General features: G+C 42.4%; 1 protein-coding gene across 23 annotated transcripts in view; it reads right to left on the reverse strand.

The window, feature by feature from the left end:
- The window catches only part of FNBP1 (formin binding protein 1), a 96,135-nt gene that overhangs the window by 12,835 nt on the left and 59,964 nt on the right, over positions 1 to 23,336 (reverse strand). For 7 of the 23 annotated variants that reach the window (XM_017810130.1, XM_017810129.1, XM_017810134.1 and 4 more), the window contains 6 exons: positions 20,950 to 21,078; positions 19,067 to 19,213; positions 13,958 to 14,155; positions 12,371 to 12,553; positions 6,699 to 6,785; positions 3,504 to 3,518 (listed from right to left, as the gene is read on the reverse strand). In XM_017810130.1, coding sequence (XP_017665619.1) covers positions 3,504 to 3,518; positions 6,699 to 6,785; positions 12,371 to 12,553; positions 13,958 to 14,155; positions 19,067 to 19,213; positions 20,950 to 21,078 — 759 coding nt within the window. Of the gene's footprint in view, positions 1 to 3,503; positions 3,519 to 6,698; positions 6,786 to 12,370; positions 12,554 to 12,954; positions 12,982 to 13,957; positions 14,156 to 19,066; positions 19,214 to 20,949; positions 21,079 to 23,336 lie in introns of all 23 variants that reach the window. The other 16 variants (XM_017810140.1, XM_017810139.1, XM_017810137.1 and 13 more) reach the window with 11 other exon arrangements.

Here is a 23,336-nt window from a genome sequence, read left to right on the forward strand (position 1 = left end):
GTCAGGGCCCTCCTGAACACACCAAGCAAACAGAAGCACTTCCCACTGGATTCTGCAATTTAAAAAACATGCTGCTTACTTTCCAGGATCCACCTTCCATGCCAAAGCCTCTCAGTTTTTCCTCTCTCCCTTGTACTAGCATAAAAATCAGGAGTTATATCAAAGCCATAGAACCAATCAGTTTGAAATCATAACCAAAGGAAAAAAAAACCGTGAAGACCACAGTGTTACCTTTGTGTGATTCTGCTTGAAACCCCCTTCTCTGCCTTCAAACTGCTATGTCTCCTCTTGATTGCCTCAATTTGACATAGCAGATAGATGACACATAAAATACATCCACACTATTTTCTTCACAGTCACATCTATTTTTGTCTTGCCAGAAGGCAAGGGGGACAGTTTGGGTGGGCTATGTGGAACACGCATCAATACTAATTAGTTGCACCATAAGGGACTGAGGTTCTTATACATAATATTGAATTTGGGCAAGTTTTACTTGTTTTGGTTTCTGCTCATTCCATGTCCTGTTTCTACGGGGGGAATACTGGTTTATGGGAGAAAGAAGGGTAAAAACACAAAGCTGAGTAACCAAATTCAGTGGTCCACCAGCTCGTGAGCAGGTTTGGGACATCAGTCTTACTAAAACACCAAATTTCTCTCTGAGGAGTGTGATTTAGTGGACACACTGCCACAAAAACTGCCCATTAGACTCTTGGCTCTGCACTGAATGTGCTGAGACACCACACTCTTTCTTCTGCAGCTGCAGAACAAGCTGTTCAGAAAGAAAGCGTGTGGGTGTCCGAGGGCTGGAGGACAGCAGGGACAGGTCACCTTCTCCTCTGGACTGGCCATTCCAAAACAACAGAACCGGCCTGAAGAAACTGCTGCTGCATTGATTGTCAAAGACAGCACATATGTCTAATTAAGCCTTGATCAACTGTGTAATAATACCTAAAATTCCACTCATGAGACAACGAGAAAGCAAATTTAAGGCAAATGACTAAAAAAGTTGTGCTGATTCCTAAACTTTACCACATGGAGTCCCAGCAGTGCTCACATCACTTGTTGTGCCTGGTAGAGGAGAGACCTATCTAATTTATTCTTCAGTGTTAATATTTTGCTTGACAGTAATTCCCACATCACATCAGATGTGAGAGTGATTCAATCTGTTTTATGGATAATCTACACTAAAGCAACAGACATCTTTTTAAGGCAAAGCATCTGGAGGCAGCTTTGTAAACAAGCAGTTATAGGAAAGACTAGATGACATATTCTGACATATTCTCCTCAGTTCTAAGCAGAAGAGACAGATATTCTTGAAAATATCCCCATTTACACATTAGGGGAACACAACAGATGTAGCCAAGCAAATTTGGAAAAGAACCTTCTTTTTGATATCTTGTTTTTGATTCTTCAACTCCATTCAAGTTGGCTGGACTAAATCCAATAGCTTTGTTCCCAATGCTTCAGACCAAAGCACGAGTGTTCCATGGAGCTGCACATCTGAGACTGGGAGTCAGATCCCACTCTGACTTTATTCCATGCTCAGTAATTTCTATCAGAAGCTGCAGTTCCTGCTCCAAAAGGGAGAGTTCAAGGAGCACTTTTTGCACATGCTGGGCACATTTCATGCTCTGAAGTGAAAACACACCTGGGCTATCTCTCAAGTTGTGGACATTAAAAATGCTGCAGCAGTGAGGTGGAGGGGAAAGCTGTGCTGCTTCTGATGTGCTGTCACAGGACCAGCAGAGTTGGAGCTCACAAGGTTTCCTTGCATAAAGATACTGGGATTTAGAATGCAAACTGTCCCAATATGAAGGACTGTGAAAAAGGAGGCCACGTTAGGACTAAGAGGAGATTACAACAAAGCCACTTTCCTCCACCTGAGGTGCACATGGGTCTCAGCCCTCTCTGCACATCTTTCCAATTTGTGCCATTCTTGGGGAAAGGCCAGGTCAGCCGTTTGGGGAGGTTTTATTCCTACAGAGGCTTAGCTCAGCTACACAACACACTCACCAGGAAAATGAGTGGAAATCCATGGTATAAATGCACTGGACTCCCAGGACAGTGGCTTGGCAACAGCCAAAAGAAGATTTGCAAGCATCCCAGACACTTCCATCATTCCTCAGACCTACCATAGGTCTTCAGGGAGAAGCAACATTGCTAAAGGAGCCCAAGCAAGTCATTGTGTTGCCAGAGCAGCAGCAGGACCAGAAACTTCCAAAGCCACTCCAGGCAGCTCATGGCCCTCGTGTTTCCTCTGGATGAGCTGAGCTGCCATGAGCAGAACAGGCCCACAGTGACATACCCAAGAACAAGATACATGTAGAATCATGGAATGGTTTGGGTTGGAAGGGACCTTAAAACTCATCTCATTCCACTCCCCTGCCATGGCAGGGACACCTTCCTCTATCCCAGGTTGCTCCAAGCCCCGTCCAACCTGGCCTTGGGCACTTCCAGGGATGGGGCAGCCACAGCTTCTCTGGGCAACCTGTGCCAGGGCCTCCCCACCCTCACAGGGCAGGGAAAGAGCACCCAAAGGATCTAACTGGTGAGGAATAAGAGAACTCTGAAGCTAATGTAGTAAAGGTGCTCCTGTGGATCCCGAGGCTCTCCAAAACTGTCATCAGTCACTGTGGCTCTCACATGCTTGTACAAGGTGGGTCAGCAAACCAGCTGCATTCTCCTTGTGACAGGGCTCTCCAAGGCAAAGGAATGCAGACAAGCTGTCAGGAATATATCAAGGTGTGGAGTGTTTCAAGCAAAACAGTACCTTGTGTATGAAGTTCAGCACGTAATTTGCTTTCCCAGGTCTGATCACCCCTTCCCTTTCCAACTCAGTAACATCTTACCATAGTTCAAGAAACCTTCCCAGCTGCATCCAAGGTGGAATTTAGGATTCACATAAATGCATCTCTCTCCATTTGCGAATTCAAATCAGATTGAGTTAACCTTGTTGGTTAAGGTTTACAGAATTTTAATTAATATCATTATTGGTTATTCTGAAGGACTACATAGGGCTGTAAAATGTAGGTGATTATGGTGCAGATTTCCAGTAATACCTGGACATGGAAAGCAAACTTTGCAGCTACTTTACACAGAAAGACATGCACTGCTCTCTGGAAAAGGTCCAGCAAGCTCAGAGACCTTTATTTTTATTTTTTTTTCTTCTTTTAATGTTTTAATGTATTCTTATACAGTAGCAGAATTACTCGATAGTGCTTTTCTACATTTTCATAGCCCTGGATTATAAAAGTGAAAACTAAACTATTTATTAGAGTTAATTTTTAGCAGCTTATTAGAAGACTGAATTCTGATCACCTCTATTAGACTCCAGACCTGTGTATTCAGAGTTATCTGATAAATGCCAAAAAAAGCAAACACAAAGAAGAAACAGATTTAACAGTTAATTTCAGTGTCATGTCACATGTGGCACAGTGCACATTCAAACACACACAGGAAATTGTGATTAAAACACAGGACAGGCATGCTGTAAATGTGCTTACCAGCTTGAGAGAAAGCTTCATGTAAAATTGGAGAGATAACAGGGTGGGGGGAGAGAGAGAAAAAACAACAGTGCATCAGTAGAAGAGGAACTTTTTCAAACTGATGTTACAATAAAATGACACATAATCCCCTTGCTGTTGGAAGGCAAAATGGGTAACACTAAGAGATCTGTGCAAAAGTTCACAAGATGGGCTCAGGCAGCTGCCGTTTCCTCGCCAGGAACAGGAATGGGAAGTGCTGTACCTGGACATGGGTGCTTTGGCACTGGACTGACTGACAGCAGCTACAACAACAACAGTGGGCTTTCTCTTTAGAGCAACATCACTGATGTGGTCAAGAATCAGAGCTTGCAAACGTACGTGGGTCACTTTAGATCAAACACATGCTGAAATGCATCAGCCACTTCACAGGAGGGCTTTAGAGAGGGGGTGACACCTGAGCCAAACCCCGGTGGGGAGGTGAGGAACAGCACTGGCTCCAGCAGCACTCCAGGGAGTGCCCAGCTCTCTGACTACGGCCAGAGGACAACATCCCTGAAATGTCCCTGCTGACTGCACAGCACTGTCTGGGCAGGCATGGAAAGTCATTTCACATTCCTGAACAATTCAAAACCAAATACTCAGACTCAAACGTACTTTGGCCATAGTCAGACAAGGTCAGGCCCAAGGAGGAGGAAAAAACCCAATCTATTCTCTTGACGCCAATTTGATTCTATGACAGCGTGGTAAGACATTATTCAAGCTCCTTAAATGATATACATGATCTAATTCCTTAAAGTTACCACATTTCCTGGGGCAGAGCCAAAACATTATCTTTTAGTTACTCTGGGGAAGCGAGACTAAAAGCAGCGTGTGCCCACAGAGCCCACGCACAGCGAGGTGTGTCTCTGCCCAGCATCACCTGCACACACAGCTCTGGGCAGGGCTGCAGGGCCCCAGAAATTCCCAGGTGAACAACTGTGCCTGGGCACCCCACCACCAGAATTACCAGAACCTCCTCTAGTGTAGCAAGACATTACAACAGCTGCAGTTCGGAAGGTTTTCCAAGAGACGGGGACACTAACAGTGCTCCAGGAGCAGAGTGAGCTGCTGCTCAAGATCTAAAGCCAGATAGAAAGGGAGAATCCAAACTCCACCCAGCCTCCTCCTCCTCCTCCTCCAGCTATCGGCACTGAGCTGCCCTACCAGCCCTTTGGGGACAGTTGTGAAATGCTCAAAATACCCAACAAACTTGTCAGTGCATAAACGCACGCACTCTGTACAACAGCTGAAATGTAAAAGCTGGAAAACACCTCACTGCAGGCAAGAATCTGTGCTGTCAGACTTCAGAGCCTCTTTCCATTCCAGTTCTCAGTCACTTTACTACCAACAGCTCCTGGGAATGGTGCCCTCAAACACATGCTCCATTTTGAGCAAAATCACAGTTCATTAGGATTGAAATTAAAATAACGAGTGGCTCCACACCTGTGATGTGTTTGACAGCACAATTTAGGAAATAATCTTTTTTTTTTTTTTCAAAAAAACCCAATTCCCATTAATCACCAGGATTTGTATAGCAAGACATGCCAGTCATTTAAGGAAAATAAATGGCCTTGAAATAACAGTGGAATGCTGCATGTGAACTGATCGTTCAGGGACAAGGCAGCAGTTGAGATTTCCCTCTGCAGTCCAGTCCATTAGGAAACAAACACATGATAATAATCACAGTGCCATGAAGAAATTCACTCTCTGAGCTAAAGAGGTCATTAAAAAAGAAGCAAACAAAACCAATCCATTTTGAAAGAATAATCATAGAGGAAGGAGAAAGAATGATCTGAAGGAATTCAGCATAGGCAGCTTGTGTTTTGCATCATTGCTTTAGCACTCCTGTGAACTTTAGCATAGACATGATCAGCACAAACTGAGATTCTTGTACATATATACAGACAAGACTCATGGTGCAGAATAAATATTTACCTATGAAGCACTCTAAGAAGGCACAAATGTTTGCTACATGCGCTAGTGGCTAAACACTACTCACTCTAAAGGCACTAAATACTGCGGAGAATCATCTGCATCAAGACTATTCTTTTGCTCTAAATTCAGCCAATTTTAAAGGGATTACAGACACTGTATGCCCAATTCTTATGCTGTTAAGTACGACAAAAAAATAGAGAATTTATTAATAGCATTTCCAAATAGTACATCAGGGATTGTTATAACCAGTATAAATAAAGCAGATCATAGACTGGAAACAATGAAATGCTGAAATAAGTCATATTCACAGTTTTCCATTTCTGAAATGCATTGGTAATTTTATGTGACAGTGATTCGGTTTCTAGAAACAAACATAAGCAGATTGAAAATAAATCCGCATTAAACACTACGCAACTACTTTTGCCCATTCTGTTGGGTTTTCACAGCTAGAAACGTGCTCACAGCTCCTGGGAGAACAGGGGCATTTTCCACCCAAATGATCAAATAAGTCACATTTCCTTGAAATGAGCAAATCTGTTTCAAGCTGTCAATCTAAACCAAGTCTAGCTTAGTCTTGCAGGGAAAAAAATGAAGAGTCTAAGAGCCACAAGCTTCAATAACACATGAGAGAGCATGAAAGGCAGCAGGTCCATGTGTTATTGGACAGTCACGGACACTAACCTCACTTACAGAAAACAGGGTTGCAATCAATCACTGGACTTCCACACAACCAGGAGGGAATTTTCTTTTTCTTTTTTTTTTTCTTTATCGTGGCCCTGTAACCATCCCCCCACACTCTGCTTTATCCAAGTATCAGATTTAGAGGCCCCGTGTCTTGATTCCATGAACTGTCATCATCACAGACAGTTCAGGGAAGCTCCCAAAAGCTCTAGGGAGTGCTCCACCACCAAGGCACAGAATGTGCCACCACACAGGGGCTGGCTCGTGACGCTCAAGACTTCAATCATTAAATAATTTAGAATAAGTGCGTGGGACCTGTTTGTAACACTCCGAATTTCACAGGTCCAGCTACTTCAATTGGGCCAATTTCAGCATTTCCAGGACTAGCGGACATGTCTTTCCTGCACATCACACAGTAAGCTGCAACTTGCCTCCCACCAAATTTTCCTTGGATCTTTGACAAGGCACAATCCCACAGCACACTCGGAACGGCGTTGTAAGTGGGGTTAGCGACTGTGCAGCGACGGTATGGGCTGATCACACCATACACAGACTTACAACATATTCCCTAGCCTCAATGGCACACGTGGGGGTCCCTAAAGTCCTCTTCATGAGTTCTTTGTGAATATACAAAGACTGTGTCTGCTGGTGAGTCAGCAAGAGAAAACACACATTGGTTACACCGGAGACGAGCGCGGCACCTCTGTGTTTTTACTGCTTCTACAGCAAAAGACAGCTCAGTGTTTAACCAGCCTCAAAGTGCAGAGTGGGAGCTTCCCAGAAGCCAGGTGAATATTAAGAGTTCAGCATGCTCACAGAGACCAGAAAATATTGTGGTTTTAAATGCTTGCTTAAATACCGAGGTCAGAAAACATCTCTCTCTGTGCTAGAATAAAGCATGGCTGTAATGACCCCACCCGCCAAAAAACCCCAGTCCTGGCACAGACAGAGACACTTACGTTAGAATAACAAGTATTCCCAGGGCAGGGAACAGGGCAGGTTGGAGAGGGGGTGGTTGGTTTGCTGTTTCTGCATGCTCACAGAACAACAAAGCACTGATCACTCAGGCAGAGCGACAGCTCGGTGCGGAGGGACAGGACTGCACAGTGTGTCAGAGGAGACAGGGTGCAATGGAAATAAAATCACATTGTAATGAAGTCAACAACTTCCACTAAGAAGGAAATCACAAAAGTTCCTCCGTGTGCTTTAGGGAACCGTCTGGAGGCTGAAACTTGGGTCATGGCAGCAAAATCTATCCCAGCTCCCAGACCATTCTCTCTGCCCGGTCCCATCCCAGGCTCCGAGGCAGGAGAGAAAAGGCAAGTCCACACAAGGCACAGGGAGCAATTCAGAGGTGTAAGTTCTACCCCTGGATGGTGTTAGTTCGGAGTATTGCTCTTTAAGAAAAGGTGCTGATGTTACTGCCGCTGCAGCAATAAAACAAAAGAACACAAAATTAGTATCAACCAGCAGAATACCGAGTTTCCTTTGTCCTCAAAATGGAATTAGAAAAAGCAGAGCAAGCACAAATGAAATTATGAGTTATGTAAGTGGTTCCTCATTCTTTGTACGCTTCTGGCTTTAACTTCCCTAAAGAGGCAAAGTTGATTTGAAGTGTTACTTTTATAGTGTCTTTTTAAGGAGCTATTAGAAACAAATGCTCACAAAAACTGTGTAAGAGAGATTTTCCCCTTCTCCTAGTTCTGATCCATAATAAGTGCTCTAGCAGTTTTATGGTATTCTCTATAATGGACATTTCTGCTGTTGGGGTTTAAAGAAAAAGCTTTGAGGCAAATACAAAAATGTGATTAGAAAACCATAGACACTGCCAAGAGTCAGCACCTAAATATTTAATTTATTTTTTTTAACAGACTAGGATTTCACATTGGCAGTGACCACTGATACTGGTATTGGCGCCTCCACATTAACCTTGCATCTGTTGTGAATTGCTCAGGCATCTGTTTCCTTCCATGAAAACAAGATTCATTGGATTTTTGGTTTGGAAGCAAAATTAAAACCAGACTGGGCACTGGGCACAGGACATATCATAGCTAATTATGTAATTCATTTTAACAGTCACCAGTGACTTTGCCACTTTAGCTTTGTAATTCCTCTTTCCAAATGCAACATAAGATGCTAAACCAAAAATTCGAAAGGAAATGGCTAAAACACACTGCCTCCCAGACACGTCCTGATCTCACAGATTTCATGGAGGAGTCGTATGGGAATCCATTCACGTGTTATGTTTCAAGGATCAATTACAATGTGCTGGAATTTATCCTGGTAAAGGTCTTAGGACTTGTTCACGTCAAGTAGTTACTTTTTTTTTCCCTTATCCCTTAAGTCAGTGCAAAAAGGAAGGAGTATGATCCTGTTTCCTTTGGAATAAACACTGTCGCTCGGCTTTGCAGGAGTGGAGAGCTCAGGTTATCAACAAAGCCAGGAAGGACCTGCTTGGCAAATTTGGTTGAATTCTCTAAAAGAACACTTGGAGAGCCTTGTGGCCTTCCCTGAAGGTGTCTGGAGTGGAATTCTGCCAAGGAACAAACCCAGCAGTGCAGAGAGAAAATTCAGAGCAAATGAAATGATTCAGAGTCCAAGCTCGCGTTACCCTGTGCTGTCCTGCTGCTCCCTGCACAACCTTCCAAAAGCTGCTTCCCTGATGTGCTTCTGTACAGATGGAATGTCCTTCTGTGTAGAGGAGAGTTTCACCCTCCATCCTCCTCCCTTCTCTGGTAACATCAAAATCCAGTATTCCTGACATTACCGCTCATGCTTCTGGGCAAAATTCAGATGCTTTTGGATTTGACAGGGGGATGGAAAAGGACGAGAAAAGGAAATCTTGTTAAACTTCATAAGCTTAAAGCAGAATTAATATTATTTTCTGGCTGTACTGAATATAACAGGGGGTCCTATCAACTGAAACAAATACCAACCACTCGTTTTTCACCTGACAAATTAAAAGGATTTGTGGGTGGTTCTTCATTTCCTTTTTGCCTGGTTAGAATTACTTCATTTTTGAAGGTGATATGGCACTTTGATGATCTACTAGTCTGACCATTTGTATATTACAAATCACCAAGGACCTATAAAATGGGAATCTGAAAAGGTTTCAAATGAGACAGAGCAAGCTGCCAGAGGTTTGCAGCCTCTCCTTCTCCTCCATATCTCTGGATGAACCAAGTGGCCTGAATCCATCCCTCTGGGAAAAAAAGAGATGATGATCTGAATATTGGCCCCTTAAATCCACAGCATGAATCAGGCAGGAAAAGTATTTACATGCAAACATCCTGGTAGCTGAGAAGGGAAGGAAATGAAACAGAAAAAGAACACAGTGAAAGGTTTAAATGAAGATTTAGCAATAGCCCTTCCTTGCACATTCTCAGTGAATGTGTCAGCAGAAATTTGAGGGATTCCAGAGAAGACTATAGGACATTGTTCTCATTATTTCACCTTTGACACAAAGCACTTAAAAGAGTATGGCATGCAGAATTTGTAAGGCTTGCTTGGATTTCTCAGACAGTCAGTACATAAAATAATGGTCTTTCTTCAGGAAATATTAAAAGCAATTAGTCATAATTGCTTATATGGCCAAATACACACCAAGAACTTGTACGTTTGAAATAGAAACTTGTGACGTGCCCTTGGAACTACTAACCAGTATTTTTAAATCAAGTAGGAAATATCCAGCACTATTTGAAATATTCTGTTCTGTGAATGGCACTACTGGAGCATCATATTGTAACACACCCCCTGACTTCTCCCAGCACTGCCCAGTACAAGGATGGCTCCAGCTGCCCACCCGTGCACTGGTGCCACCACCCAGCACAGCTCTGCTGCTGCACAACCAGAATTGAAAGACTGTCTCCTCCTGTAAAAACCACTGAGAAAAGGTGCTCTGAGCCAAACTGCAACTGAGAAAAGGAGGGACATGTGCAGACTGTGCCTTTGGACAGCTTAGAAACTTCCTACTTCCCCAGCAAAATGCCTCAGAAGTGGGGTTTTCTGGGTTCTGAGTGTCCCACGAAATGGCAATTTCCTAGCAAAGAACTGAAACTCACTCTGTGTAAAACATCTTTTTTGACTATATTGTCTGTAACCACACAAGACAGTGTATTGTTCACAGCACTGTTCCCAGTTCTTTGTAACTAACCACCGAAGTTCCCCACTGAAATCATCTCTGCTTTTATACAGCTCCAGTCCCCAATCCTAAATGTCAGTGCAGTCCCTGGAGCAGAATTTGGGCTTTTTTAAAGTAGTCACTTCCTTGCTGTAACAGTCTGCTCTAAAAAACATTTAAAATACTGAACACTTGTGTCTCCTTCCTGTAGTTTTTGTAGGAGGAAATAATTCTAAGGACCTTCACCTTGGAGGCAAAGCCATGCTATACCAGCAGTTTTTCAGCCAAACTCTGCCACGTGCAAGGTTCTGGGAAGATAAACTCCTATTTTTGTTTGAAAAATGGAAAATTTTATCTCAGGGACCTGTCATTTTATTCTCTGCTTATGAAGACCACCAAGGAGAGGGCTTATCTCAACACAAACACTACAGCATCAGTTTATGAATATAACCACAGCTGCTGTCAGGAGGAGGAACAGAGCAGTTGACTTGGGAAAACTCAGGCCATGTTTCCTACTCTATCAGCAGCAAAGGAGACAGAGAAACTGCCCTTGGAACAGTGGAGATGTGTCAAAAAATGTTGATCAAGTGTGACCTAGACCCAGGTGAATCCCCAAATCAGCCACAGAGGCTTTGAGCTGCTTTCCACCATACAGTGCTTAAACCAGCATCAGCACACTGCACTCCAGCTGCTGGCAGGGAAAACCCAAACCCTGATCCCTCAGAACCTCCCACCTGTGGTTTGGAGCTTGGGTACTGCACTGATAGATCTTCTGCACACAAAATCTGATTTTGAACTGTCCATCGTAGCACTGGGAAGTGAAAATCTGTTCAGAAACCAACAAAATCTTCATGGAAAATGCCCAGAAAAAGATGTCCTAACGTAAAATTCTGCATGCTAATGTTTGTAGGGAAGGCTGCAAGGTCCAAGCACGGTTCTTTTTTTTCCCACTGGTTTTGCTATGCTTCATCACAAAGCTTAGCAAACTCTCAGGCAATGTCTTCCCTCTAAAGTTTGCAGGAATAGCAGCTATTACTGGCTATTCCAAAGAGTTTCTCAACCTGGTATTTTTGCAAGGATATTTCATCGACACTTAAAGTGTCAAGAATAAGAACTGTGGAAAAAAACTCCATTTCAAACCAATTAGAAGAAAAGTAAAAGAGCACTGCAGGATTTTAATTTTTCTATGGATACTTTAAAAACTGCTTAACCCAAACCATCTGCTGAAGGAGGCCCAAGGGCCAAACTTGGTGGGAAGCTTGATTACTTCAGCTCTCTACAGGAATCAAATCAAACTTTATCCAAATTTCCTTGAAAATTCATGCTACAGGATGCAGTTAAGGCCCCTTGAGAAGTGTCAGCCTCAAATATTTAGAGCCAACTGTAATTGAGGTCTCTTTGGTCTGTGTCCCCCAGTCCTTCCCAATACAGCAGCTGGTTTAGAGAACACATGGATCACAGAAACAATTTTATTGCCACCAGAATCAGTTCACCTTCCATAAATCACTGTTTCTTGTGTCAACATTCAGAGTCACTACACAAACTGACACTGCAGCAACCTGAAGCAGGAGCTGAGGCCAAGTGTCTGGAACAGAAGTTCCCACTGCTCCAGAAGAAGTGTCAGATCATTTCAGAGAAATTCCTGAACTTGCACCAACTGAAATCACAACATTTATTTTCTAGAATCCCTCCTAATTTACTCCTCTCCTTCTGACACAGGCATTGAGCTGAAACCACCCTGCAGAGACAATAACTAATAACTTTGACTTCTACATGTGCATTACCCAACCTTCAGCTCCTCCTTCCATACTTTGGACAATCCCTCCTCCCCCCAGGGAAACCCAAACGGGTAATTTCCATCAGCAAATGTACTTTTTGTGGTTTCACTGCAGGGGGGGGTGTGTGTCTTTGACTACAAATGACTTTATAGGTTGGGAATCCCTGGATTTGTCTGCATGTTATGATAAAACACAACGGAACCATTCACAAAACAAAACGAGTTTTTACATAACAGAACGTGCAATAAAAGCGCAAGAAAGAAAGAAAAGAAAGAGAGAAAGAGAGAGAGAGAGAGAGAGAGAGAGAGAGAGGTATCCAGAGGAGAACTTACCCCGCGCTTTAGGCTCCTGAAGCAGTGGATTTTGGGTTTGGAGGTCATGAACTCGTTGAAGCGATGGGAGAGGGGTTCCTTTTGCTGCTTGGGAGACTGGGGGCCGTTGGGAACAGCAGAGGGTGAGGCAGAGGCAGGGGGAGGAGGAGGGGGCTGATGGGGGGATGTTAAAAGGGACATAAGCTACGTATAAGTGATGGAGAAGTGACAGAATAAAAACCAAAATAAAAAGATAAAAAAAACACAAAACGAAAATAAGCATCAAAACCAATATTTGAAATTCAGAGGAAAAAAAAAAACAAACCCAATTAAATAATTAAATATTAAAGGCCATGGTTCAAAAGAGGGGAGAAAGCAGTAGTTAAAGAGTTGTGTTAAATGAAGAATGTGATAAATGAAAGTTTTAGTAAGTGATGCAACAGAAGAGTAACACAAAAGTATTTTGAAGGAAGCTCATGCAGACTCTTCCATGCAGCTGCTATCCCCATAAATTGCCCTGTTCTGCTCTGTGGACAGCTCAGAATAATGCATATGGATAGAGCTTTCAAATACCTGAATTTAAATGGATCAGATAAGGAAGGTACCTTAGTGCCCAGTAGCGTTTCTATTATCTGGAAAACAACAAACCACATTCCTTCCTGCTTCCAAATCATACCTCAGCCATGTGCATCACACTTCACTTGTACAAGTTATTCTATGAATTTGCTCAGGAGGTAGTCCTGGGTGTGTTTTTTTTTCTGGCTACACTGATGTAAGCACCAGAGAGCTGAGTTTTTTCTCATACCAGCACTACTGGAACGACCCATTGTGAACTGGTAGATTTTTTTTTTTAAACTCTAATTAGAAGTAGTTTGGTAGAGGGTCAGAGCAAGGGTGAAGTTAAAACAAAGAAGCTACTCTGGGCTTCCATCAGTGCTACTGAAAACTGATTCAGTCCAGTCAGCCTGACACGTTCTGGTAACCCCAGATAAATGCTGCCATGCATTATGGTGTAAAATATGACAGTGGAATGAAAAAGGTTTAATGGATACATAAGTTAATATGGTCTTTTTTTTTAGAAAGTCAACTGCTCAGTTAGTTATGCTCCATTAGTTGTGCCTCAGGATGGAATCCCAGCAATTCCCTGTTCCCAGCCACCCACCTGCTCACCCCAGTGCACAGACTGGAAACAAATGAAAAGCCAAGGAGAGTTTTAGGAGTGTCAAAACAGTAACGCCACATCAAAGCTTCCCACAAGTAACAATGTTAGTTGGCACACATGGCACTAGGTAAGTGGTTTACGATTCCTTCTCGGAGTTAGGAACAGAAATGGACCATGGCAGAGACGTGACAACTTAAGTTAAATTAATTTTAAAAACTTGCAACATAATTAAAGAAATTATACAAGAAAAAAAAATAAAGATATAAAGAAATTTTAAGTAACCAAAGACTACAACAAAACGCCGTTATTAAGACATCAGTTATTAATTTTCCGAATCTAAAATTCTCTTTAAAGAAAAAAAATTGTACTTGCCAGGATTACCAGACAAGACAGAGGTTATTGACAAAACACATACTAGCACCACGCTCAAGTCTGCAAATCAGTACCTTATTTTTCTTGATGAATGGCCATAACTTGCCCTTGGATTTGCCACCAAACTTCGGCTCTGACTTGCCATCCCCTCTGGAGTTGGAAAGGCTGGATTCTGAGACAGTTCTCTTCATGGGCTGCGTGAAATCCTCAAATTCGATGTCTCCCGGAGGCTCAAACCCTGATTTAAAGGCTTCTATTACCATCTGAGAGTCCTGGAATGGGACAGATCCAACACAGGTGTAAATATCTCAGGTGAGGGCTGTCATCAGATTGGTGGCACATTAAAACAGAGCAAGGACAAGAAAGTTCATCCTTGTGGGAACCAACCAGGCTCATTCCCGGGAGCAAACACCCACCCAGAGCCCAGGATCAATACCAGTCTCTCCACCTTCTGCTCCAAGACCAGGGTATTTTTCTTGGCTCTATTTTCATTCCCATGATGTGCTTTCAAAAAAACCCCCACCCAGGCACAGCACAGTATCCCACCAAAACAAGGACCTCTGAGGTGTAATGTTCAATACTCCCAGATACTGAAGTGATAAATGCAGTTAAGAACACAACAACTACCCCACACAGAACATAAGTCTCCAACCTGTATCTGTCAGAATGTGTTACAAGTGGGAACATAAACGGCCACAATTGAAGTTTCATTATAAATCTCTAAATAAACAATCATTCTACGGAAATAAGTCTTTATTTCCATAAATAAAGTGATCTTTAGTCCTAAATAGTCCATTATTGCTGTTATGAAACTCCAGTCTGTTTTGCACAGATATCACAGAGTTGTTACTCAAAACACCAACAGATAAAAAGCAGAGGACTATGGTCTATTTAGGAAAATAAATAATACATAACTATCATTAAAGTGTAGGTTCACTGAAGGCAACTAAAGATGATGCTTAGGAAGAGTAAACTCAGGTCTGCTCACTCCAAACTCCCACTGAGCTGCCCAACTCCTGAATCTGACCACAGCCAGCAAGGTTTTCATTCCCAACACAAACCCTAAAAATTCTGGTACAAACATCTTCTAAAGGCCTTTTCATGCCTACTGGTGAAAAGCACCAAGAGCTTATTAACTGTACTGACTAGAAAAGCAATCACACCTCAGTACCTGAACAGGTAAGTGACTTGTAACACAGATTTAAGGTCACTGAAGCCACCTTCCCTCATGGCACTTTTAGGAGGGATATAAGTCAGCCACACTGACTGTAGACTGTGTACAGTTTGTTGCTCTTTTGTTTCTTTTGACAGAGGGAAAAGAAATAAACAAATCAAAGCAAAACCAGTACATAGCACTTTTCCTACTCAGGTCTACAAACACAATTAATTATACATGAGTTCAAATTCAGACCTCAGCTTGCCAAATGCATTTAAGTCCAATGGACTCAGGGGAAAAAATATTTTTACATACTTCCCATTTACTTGTTTTTTTTTAGGAAAGGAGATTTTTGTTATACTCTAACAGCTTTCTTCTAAGATCATTAGACAAACTGTGCCTCAGAACACAAATATCTTATCAGTCTCTAGAGAGGAGCATCACCATCCTGATCACATAAACAGATGAACTGGTTGCTTTGAAGGCATTTCACAGGTTCTGTGTATGTCTGTAGGTAAAATGCTTTCAGGAGAACTCTAGTGGGCTTCAAACTGAAAAAGAGTAGGTTTAGATTAGAGATTAGGAAGAAATTCTTCCCTGTGAGGGTGGGGAGGCCCTGGCACAGGTTGCCCAGAGAAGCTGTGGCTGCCCCATCCCTGGAAGTGTCCAAGGCCAGGTTGGATGGGGCTTGGAGTCACCTGGGCTAGTGGAAGGTGTCCCTGCCCATGGCAGGGGGTGGAATGAGGTGATCTTTATGGTCCCTTCCAACTCAAACCATTCTGTGATTCTAAGAGACTACACAGTGTTATATTAAATACTCCACTGGTATTTTATTCTATGCACAATGCTTTTCATTTTTTCCCCTTAATTTTACAGCGTTCTTTCCATTTAGTCAAAACATCCTTCCACTACAATGGAGCTAAAAATAACCAGCGTGCTCCATGTATCACAGAGATAATGTCATAACAGGAACTCCAAAGTCCATAACAAATTAGTTTTATCTGCTGCTAGAGCCTTCTGAATCGGGTGCTGCACAGGTTCACCTGGCAGTCACCACAGCTCACCCTTGCAACACGACCTTTGTGTTGCTCAGATGGTTAGAAAGGGGAAATGAAAAGAAGAAAACATTAAAAACTATTAGAAACACGGTTACAGCCGACCAGGATTCCCAGCTAGTTCCAGACAGTTTCTATTGCTATTGTCAGGAATTCTGCACACTTCAATGAGGGCATAAAATAATCCTATTTACATGGTTACACATTTAGTAACTAAGCCTGAAAGAGTTGCTCCTGTGCAGAGTGGGCATGAGGCAGAACTTCATTCTCTGCAGCTTAAATATTACACAGACAGTATTAAATCTGACCCAATATGCCACTCTGGTTCTTTACACTACCCAATAAAATAGAGGCCCTGGAAGAGAAGTGATGTTCCAGAATCCTGCCAGCATCCACAGAGAGAGAGAACATGGAGCTGGCTGTGGAAAGGAAGCCTGTTAGCAGTTCCAAAGTCACTTCAGAAATATGTCCTGCCTTACTATTGTACTACAAAATTCTGATCCTAAAAATCATGGTGGTTCACAGATCCCATAGGAACTCCACCTTCATGGACCAAAGTTTTTAACAAACCTACCCAAAGCTGAAAATTGATTATCAAAAAGCTCTGAGATATCTACAAGAAGTCCAAGGTTCTGCTGTTTAAAAAAAAGAAAACCAAAATGAAACAGCAACACCTTACCATCAGCAGGTAATATTTTACTGACAGCAAAAAAAAAAAAAAGCTGCAGAACTTGCAGGTTCCAAAATCAGCAAGAGTCAACACACAGTGTGGTACACAAGGTAAATTCTAGTAGAATTATGTGCTCTAATTTTTCTGACCAGTACATTTTATAACTTAGTTGTGTTATTCCATTTAAAGCCCTCGTTTCTGAAGTGAAGTTACCACAAAAAGAGCAGCTTTCAGTTCCATTATCCCTTTCTTCAGTAACTGCATGTGATAATGGGGCAGAAAAAAGCGACATAAAGCCAGAAGACACCAAGAGCTAAATACAAACTCCAAATGCATCGCTGCCTTTTGGCAGGTTCATAGAGTCTGACCTTACACACTTCAAGCTTGGTGACACTGTACTTCTGTTTATGGTTACCAGATCCTGGGGATCTGCTCCCAGCTGGGAAGCACATGTCTGTGTGGGCTCAGAGTTGCTCACAGAGCTCTTCCTGCTCAGCAGGCTCCTGGGTTTGCTCACCATTGTGCTGCTCTATTATCACCAGCTGTCCCTGCAGTCAACTCTCCTGCAATCTGACCTCATGATCAAGGTTGACCACAGCACACACCAAGTGGACTTTCCTATCCAAAGCTTTTTAAGCTTGGGGAGAAAAGGAGACTTTACTTCAACCGTAATATTTGGAAGAAAAGGAGAAATTCTCTTGATGTCAGTTTAAGAGAGTCCAAACTTCTTGAAATGCTAAGGGGTGAAATGGTAAAGGTCTGTGGTAACACTCTGCACTAGTGGCAAATGCAGTACATTACCTGGAAATAAAGAAAATACAGCTTTTAAATTGTTCCCATGTGCACCTACGGCCACCTGGACACAGTGGCAGGACCTGCATTGCCACAGAAGGCCAGGAACCAGCACAACACTTTCATCAGAATCAAGAAGGTAGAAACTACTGTTCTAGAGATGATAAAATCCCTGATGACTTTAAAGAAAAAAAGAACCATTAATGGACTTAGAACGTGCTAAACCCTTTGTCACTGTTCAGATATAAGTAGTTTGGCTAAACACATTTTTGTCAGCACAGTGTTTACAGGAGGATCCTGGTAAGTTTAGTTATCCCTGCTCTGTGCAACAGAGACTGACTTGAATATAAAATTCACCCTGATTCAGACACCCAGCTGCGTGTTTTGCTAAGACCTCACTTGAAGACTCAAGCAGAGCACAGGTTGAGATATGAATCTCCCCAACATGATTTCACCATGCAGCACCAAAAGCTGTACCTCAAGCAGGATATGTTGTTCTAACACAGGAATCTGTGCCCCAGTTCCCCGTTTTCCCACTGAGAGAGTAATTTTCAGACTCCTTGGTTTCCTGTGCTGCTCTTTGTGAGAGCCATTGCTGAACAGAGAGGAGAGGATTCATTTCAAAACTTCAGCTTCAGGCTTATGCTGCCAATTCATGGCAGTCCCCGGGCTCTGGGCACTGAGCAGCTCAGAAAAGATGCCAGTGAAAAACATGTATGGGAAATTCAAAGAGCCAGCAAGACATATGCTGTATTTGAAGCACTATAATGGGATCCATGAGCAGGGCTGAAAGAACTGAGACTTCGTGTAGGGAGGGAGCAGATCATTCTGCAAACGAAACAGAAAACACATTTGCCCCTGTGGTCACTGAATATCAGGAAGCTCAATTGAGCTCTTTATCAGCCTTTTTATCAGAAAAGCTTCTTTGCATCCTACAATGATGTTCAGAAAGCAAGGTTTGCAGGTTGCCAGCAAACCTCAAATCTGCAAAGAAAGATTTTACAGGAAGATTTCACCAGAGTTGTTTGCAATAGTTTATGTAGCCAATACTTTAAAGATTTTCATTATTATAAAACTAGTTGGAATGAAGACATACCTGAAACGTTGTTTTCTGACTATGAGACATAGAAACAACCTTTACAAGAATTGCTGATTATTAAGTATTTGAAATTATCCAACATTATCTTATTCTATGCAGAAGCCTATTTTTCAATTACAGTACTTCAAAAAGTAATTACCCTAGCAAAAGGAGAGAATGTTCCTAAAAGAATAAAATTTAAAAATAACAAGCATGGCAGTAGAGGCATTTCTGGTTGTTAAGTAGATTTGGGGAATAATCTGAGCACATCCTGCCTCAGACAAAGCAGCTTGGGACACGAAACCGTGCTTTGGTTTAGTTCTACGACTGCAGGGCTCTGGTGCTGCAGCCTGGACACAGGATTTAATTCTCCACATATATGAGATCAATACTAAAGATGACAATCAACAATGCAAACAATGGAAGACTTACATTCTTGTGATCCACGGATTCTGCAGCCTTTGTTATCTCATCCAGACACTTCCCGATGATGGGGATCACCTGGCGGTCGACTTCGGCGAAGGTTTTCATGGATTCACCTATCCTCACGATCCGCCTCTCCTCCATCTCTTGTATTTTCTAAAATGTTACATTCCATTCAGATCAAACACCAAGGTTAACTTCACAGTTTCACCCAGTTTTCCTCCCCAGCCTACATCAGCTGCTTTAAAACTTCTGGTTTAAATATATTTTTCAGGACAAACTAGGACAGCTGTTCTCAGGAAGGCACCAAGTGATGCTGTTCCCTCAAACATCAAAATGCCATTCTGAAAGTAATCTCTTTTACTATTACTGGGAATTTAGCAATTAACTTTTTATGTTAAAAACTGCTGATTTGCCAAAACCCCAGCTTTAGACTTGTAAGGATTGGCTCCTAAGGGCTTTAAGAGAATTTCTGCAACAATAAATTCATTTTCTGTGCATGTTCTGAAAGATCTTATTTTCATTCCACTGCAGAATCCATGGAAATAAAAAATCTTGATGTCTCCCCTTCTCCATTTCCCTAGAAGGTAATTTTTGGGTTACAAGCAGTCCTATACATGGTGTATAGTTCACAATGCAATACATCGTGTATTGATGCACAATACATCATGTGTTGTTCACACCAACATATGCTCCTCGTTGCTTAGTGGATTCAGTGCCAAGATCTTCAGCATCTATTCCACAGGCCTCTCATTTACAACGAGGGAAACTGGATGTGGCATAATTCTGACAAATTACAACAGGATACAGAAGGGCATGAGCAGGAACAGGCTGTTTCACACTGGACTGCAGGAATCCTATGGAACATTGTCAGCTTAAAAATCCCCACTGCCTTGACTGATCCACAAGCAACAACAATTCTTTACAAAAAAAAAACCCCAAACTTCTTTCAAAATCTAAAAGAAAGCACTAGAGCTTACTGGGGCACTGACAGGGAAAAGGGCACATCTACAGGAATTTAAGATGCCCCCCCTACACATCAGAGTGCTTACCTCCACTAAACACAAATGTATTGCAAAAAAATGTTATATTTGATCCCAGGAATAATTTATCTCAATGCATTGGTTTGAAACACCACAGGGCAAAAGAGGTGCCCATTTAGCTCAGAAGTTTCAGCAGCGGGTAGCAAAGTGCGTGTTTGCTACGCAAATATCAGCTATTTCTCATCTGATGACAAGCATGTGACATTTCCTCCCTTAAAAAGGTTGTATGTTCCACTTCTGATGCTTATGACCCATTACAGTGGAACAGTCACTTCGAACTTCTGTTCTACTACATTAATCCCCATTCGTTCAGCCGAGCACAAACTCGGCTCTCCAGTCAGAATAAATGTGATGGCTTTTTTTATTCTTCCTCTACAGCCTTTTCTTTAGGCACTTTAAGACATAATCAGCACTAAACCCTTTGGCATTCACTACTGCAGAATTACTGTGCTTTACATTTAAACATCTGTGAGGCCTGATTTGAGCACAGGTTATAAAGGGCTGTGAGATGCAACGATGCCCAGCTGACTCCTGCCCCAACAATGCAAATGATGTTCTCATCCCCAGCTGCACAGGCACAAGAGTTGATTCCAAAGGCCATCGTAATCTGTCATGACAGCTCAATGTCACCTTCCTCATACATTACTGATCCCTTGATATCTAGTCTAAGAAACTGGGATAATTTATCCTACCGTCTCTTGGGGTGTCAGATTGCACGTAAAATTTGCTAAGAATGACCAAAAAAGTTAGCAAAAAGTAAAAGTCAGGGATTGAGGTGATGTGCAACATGACCCCTCTGTTCTTATCACAGAACTATGAGCTACTCTAGATCTGTGCCAGTGTCCTTACCTGGAAGATGTTTGGTATGTGTGTGTAGTAATGCTCGTGCTGCTCACTGTTGAACTTCTGTAGGGTGGAAGAATATTCTGCTTTGCTGTCTTCTGCCATCTGATGTCGCAGCTGGGCTTGCTGTCTTGCCTGAAGAAATACCCAAAGAAATTTATAATTTACTACGTGGAAAGAAATTGCATTTGTTGTTCTCTTCATCTTACTATCCAGGAACATCAGGATACAGGACTCAGAACACTCCAGCTTTTGGTTTACTCATATTTTGTGATGGAGTTCATCTCACCAAGCACAAGCTGCAGCCTGGGCAGTGCTGCTGTTCCTTTCTTGTGTTACCAATCCATGAACCATTTTGCATTCCATGAACAACCTTTGGCACACACATGTAAAACACCAAAACCAAGCTTCTCCCTGTGCCTGTCCACTGGACAGGCACCTTCTCAGCACACTTGTGGACACTCTTCTTGCTCCACATATGCCCTGTTGGATGGCACCTACTTTCCTCTAATGAACTGCTTCCCTGTTGCTGAGCAGTATTTTCTGGGGAAAGGGAAGTGAGGAAAAAACCCAGCACAGTTTTGTCTCATTTCCCATGCCTTAGGCAACATAATCATGACAAAACATCTTAACTCTGTGTATTCTGCAGAGTCCTTTACCCACACTCCCTCCAACAGCTCTGGCATGAAGCTCACGAGGAGAGGGGAGCCTGAGCAGCAGCTGAGACACGACTCCCTTCCTATTTTTACCCACACAGATGATTTGTTTTGCTGCCCAACACAGCAGAGCACTGGGCAATTAATCTCACTTCTTTCCCTAGAATAATCTGTCCCTGAGTGACCCTTTTATATTTTCAGATTCTTCCCCTTACAGTTCTGCTTTCCAAGGCCTTCTGTCATCTGCTTCACTGCCCAATATTATTCCCTTACTCCCTGTCCCATCTGTTTGGTTTAGATGCCTTTTCCTTCCTTGCCAGTGGCCTTCATACAGCAACTCTTCCTTCTCTTCCCTTCCTACATCCCTGTGCCTTCACTGCCTGTCCTGCTCCTCTCACTGAAGCTCCCCCTCACCTGCCCAGAGCTCTGCTGCTCAGTTGCTGAATAACCCTTTAAGACAAGGGGGTTGTTTAAAAAATTCAACATTAAATTTAAATTTAAAATTTAAATTTAAAAATTACTTAAAGCACTTTGGAATGTTTCAGGGAACACAACACAGCAAAGAATTTTAGCATATTTCAAGTGGGCTCCCATTAAAACCAGTTCAGATCAGGGTTATTCTTTGAACTGTTCCAAGCAGACAGTAGTTTCCTGACAATAAATCCATGAAATACCAAATCATGGAACACTGCAGTAATCATAAATGGAAGGCAACAAATTCTGCCAGAGGGTTTCAAATCTCAATTTGTCAAGCTCGCACATCTCACCTAATAATTTACTTCACCTCAATTCAGCTATTGCTTTTGCAGTCAATTGTAGGAATTTCCCAGATCCCCTTCACATTCCTTCTACAGAAATAATTCAAGCAGAATGAGGAGATACTGGGCACTAAGTGCATCACAGGAATGCAACAGTAGCATCAGATGGAAAAGAATGTGACTGTGACCAAATAAATGAATCCAATAGAAGGCAGACTTTCAACCTTGCTTGTGTCCCAGGAGATTTAAGTGTCCACTAACTCCTGCAAAGGATGAGTGCGTAACTTCAGCATAATTACCTGCTGCAATCAGATTCCAAGAAGCCACATCAATCATTTCCCTGCCCAAGTGCTTTAAAGCTTATTAAACTTTATCACCCACGCACTCATATACAGCTACATTAAATGTGAGTGGAAAACAACGTAGCCTTGTACTACAAACACAAATTTACCAGGAAAACAAAGTCAGCCATGGAAGGGTGGGACAGCTGGAAGAGTGGTGCAGGCTTGTCTCCCAACCCCTTCCTCACATCCCAGCTGCTGCAGATCAATATCCATTTGTGAGGCCCATTCTCCTCATCTACCTAAGAGCAAACCCATTGTCTGAGCTGACTTTACACCAGCCCTGCTCCCACTCATACAGCTGCCTCTCTCTCTCTCTCTTTTTTTATAATTTTAAATAGTGCAACTCTGGAATTTGTCCCTTGACTCTATTGTTGAAGCAGAAAAACAAGAAATCCATTATTATACATTTCCAGGCAGATCCAGCAAGCATTAAGCCAGAGTTCATTCTAGTGAGCAAACTCAGTGGCTGTGTATGACAAAGTAACTCTGAGCTAAATGTATACAGGAGCAGACAACCAGTTTCCAAAATGATCTTAACTGGCCCCAAATAAGAGGGGGAAGCAGATGAGTAAATAAAATTGGGTGCATTCCAAAACCAAGAATTTTTCTGTGAGAGCCCTAGTGATGTTTTGTTT

The sequence above is a fragment of the Lepidothrix coronata genome, unplaced genomic scaffold (genome assembly GCF_001604755.1).
Source record: "Lepidothrix coronata isolate B3197 unplaced genomic scaffold, Lepidothrix_coronata-1.0 Scaffold28, whole genome shotgun sequence".
Lineage (NCBI taxonomy): Eukaryota > Metazoa > Chordata > Aves > Passeriformes > Pipridae > Lepidothrix > Lepidothrix coronata.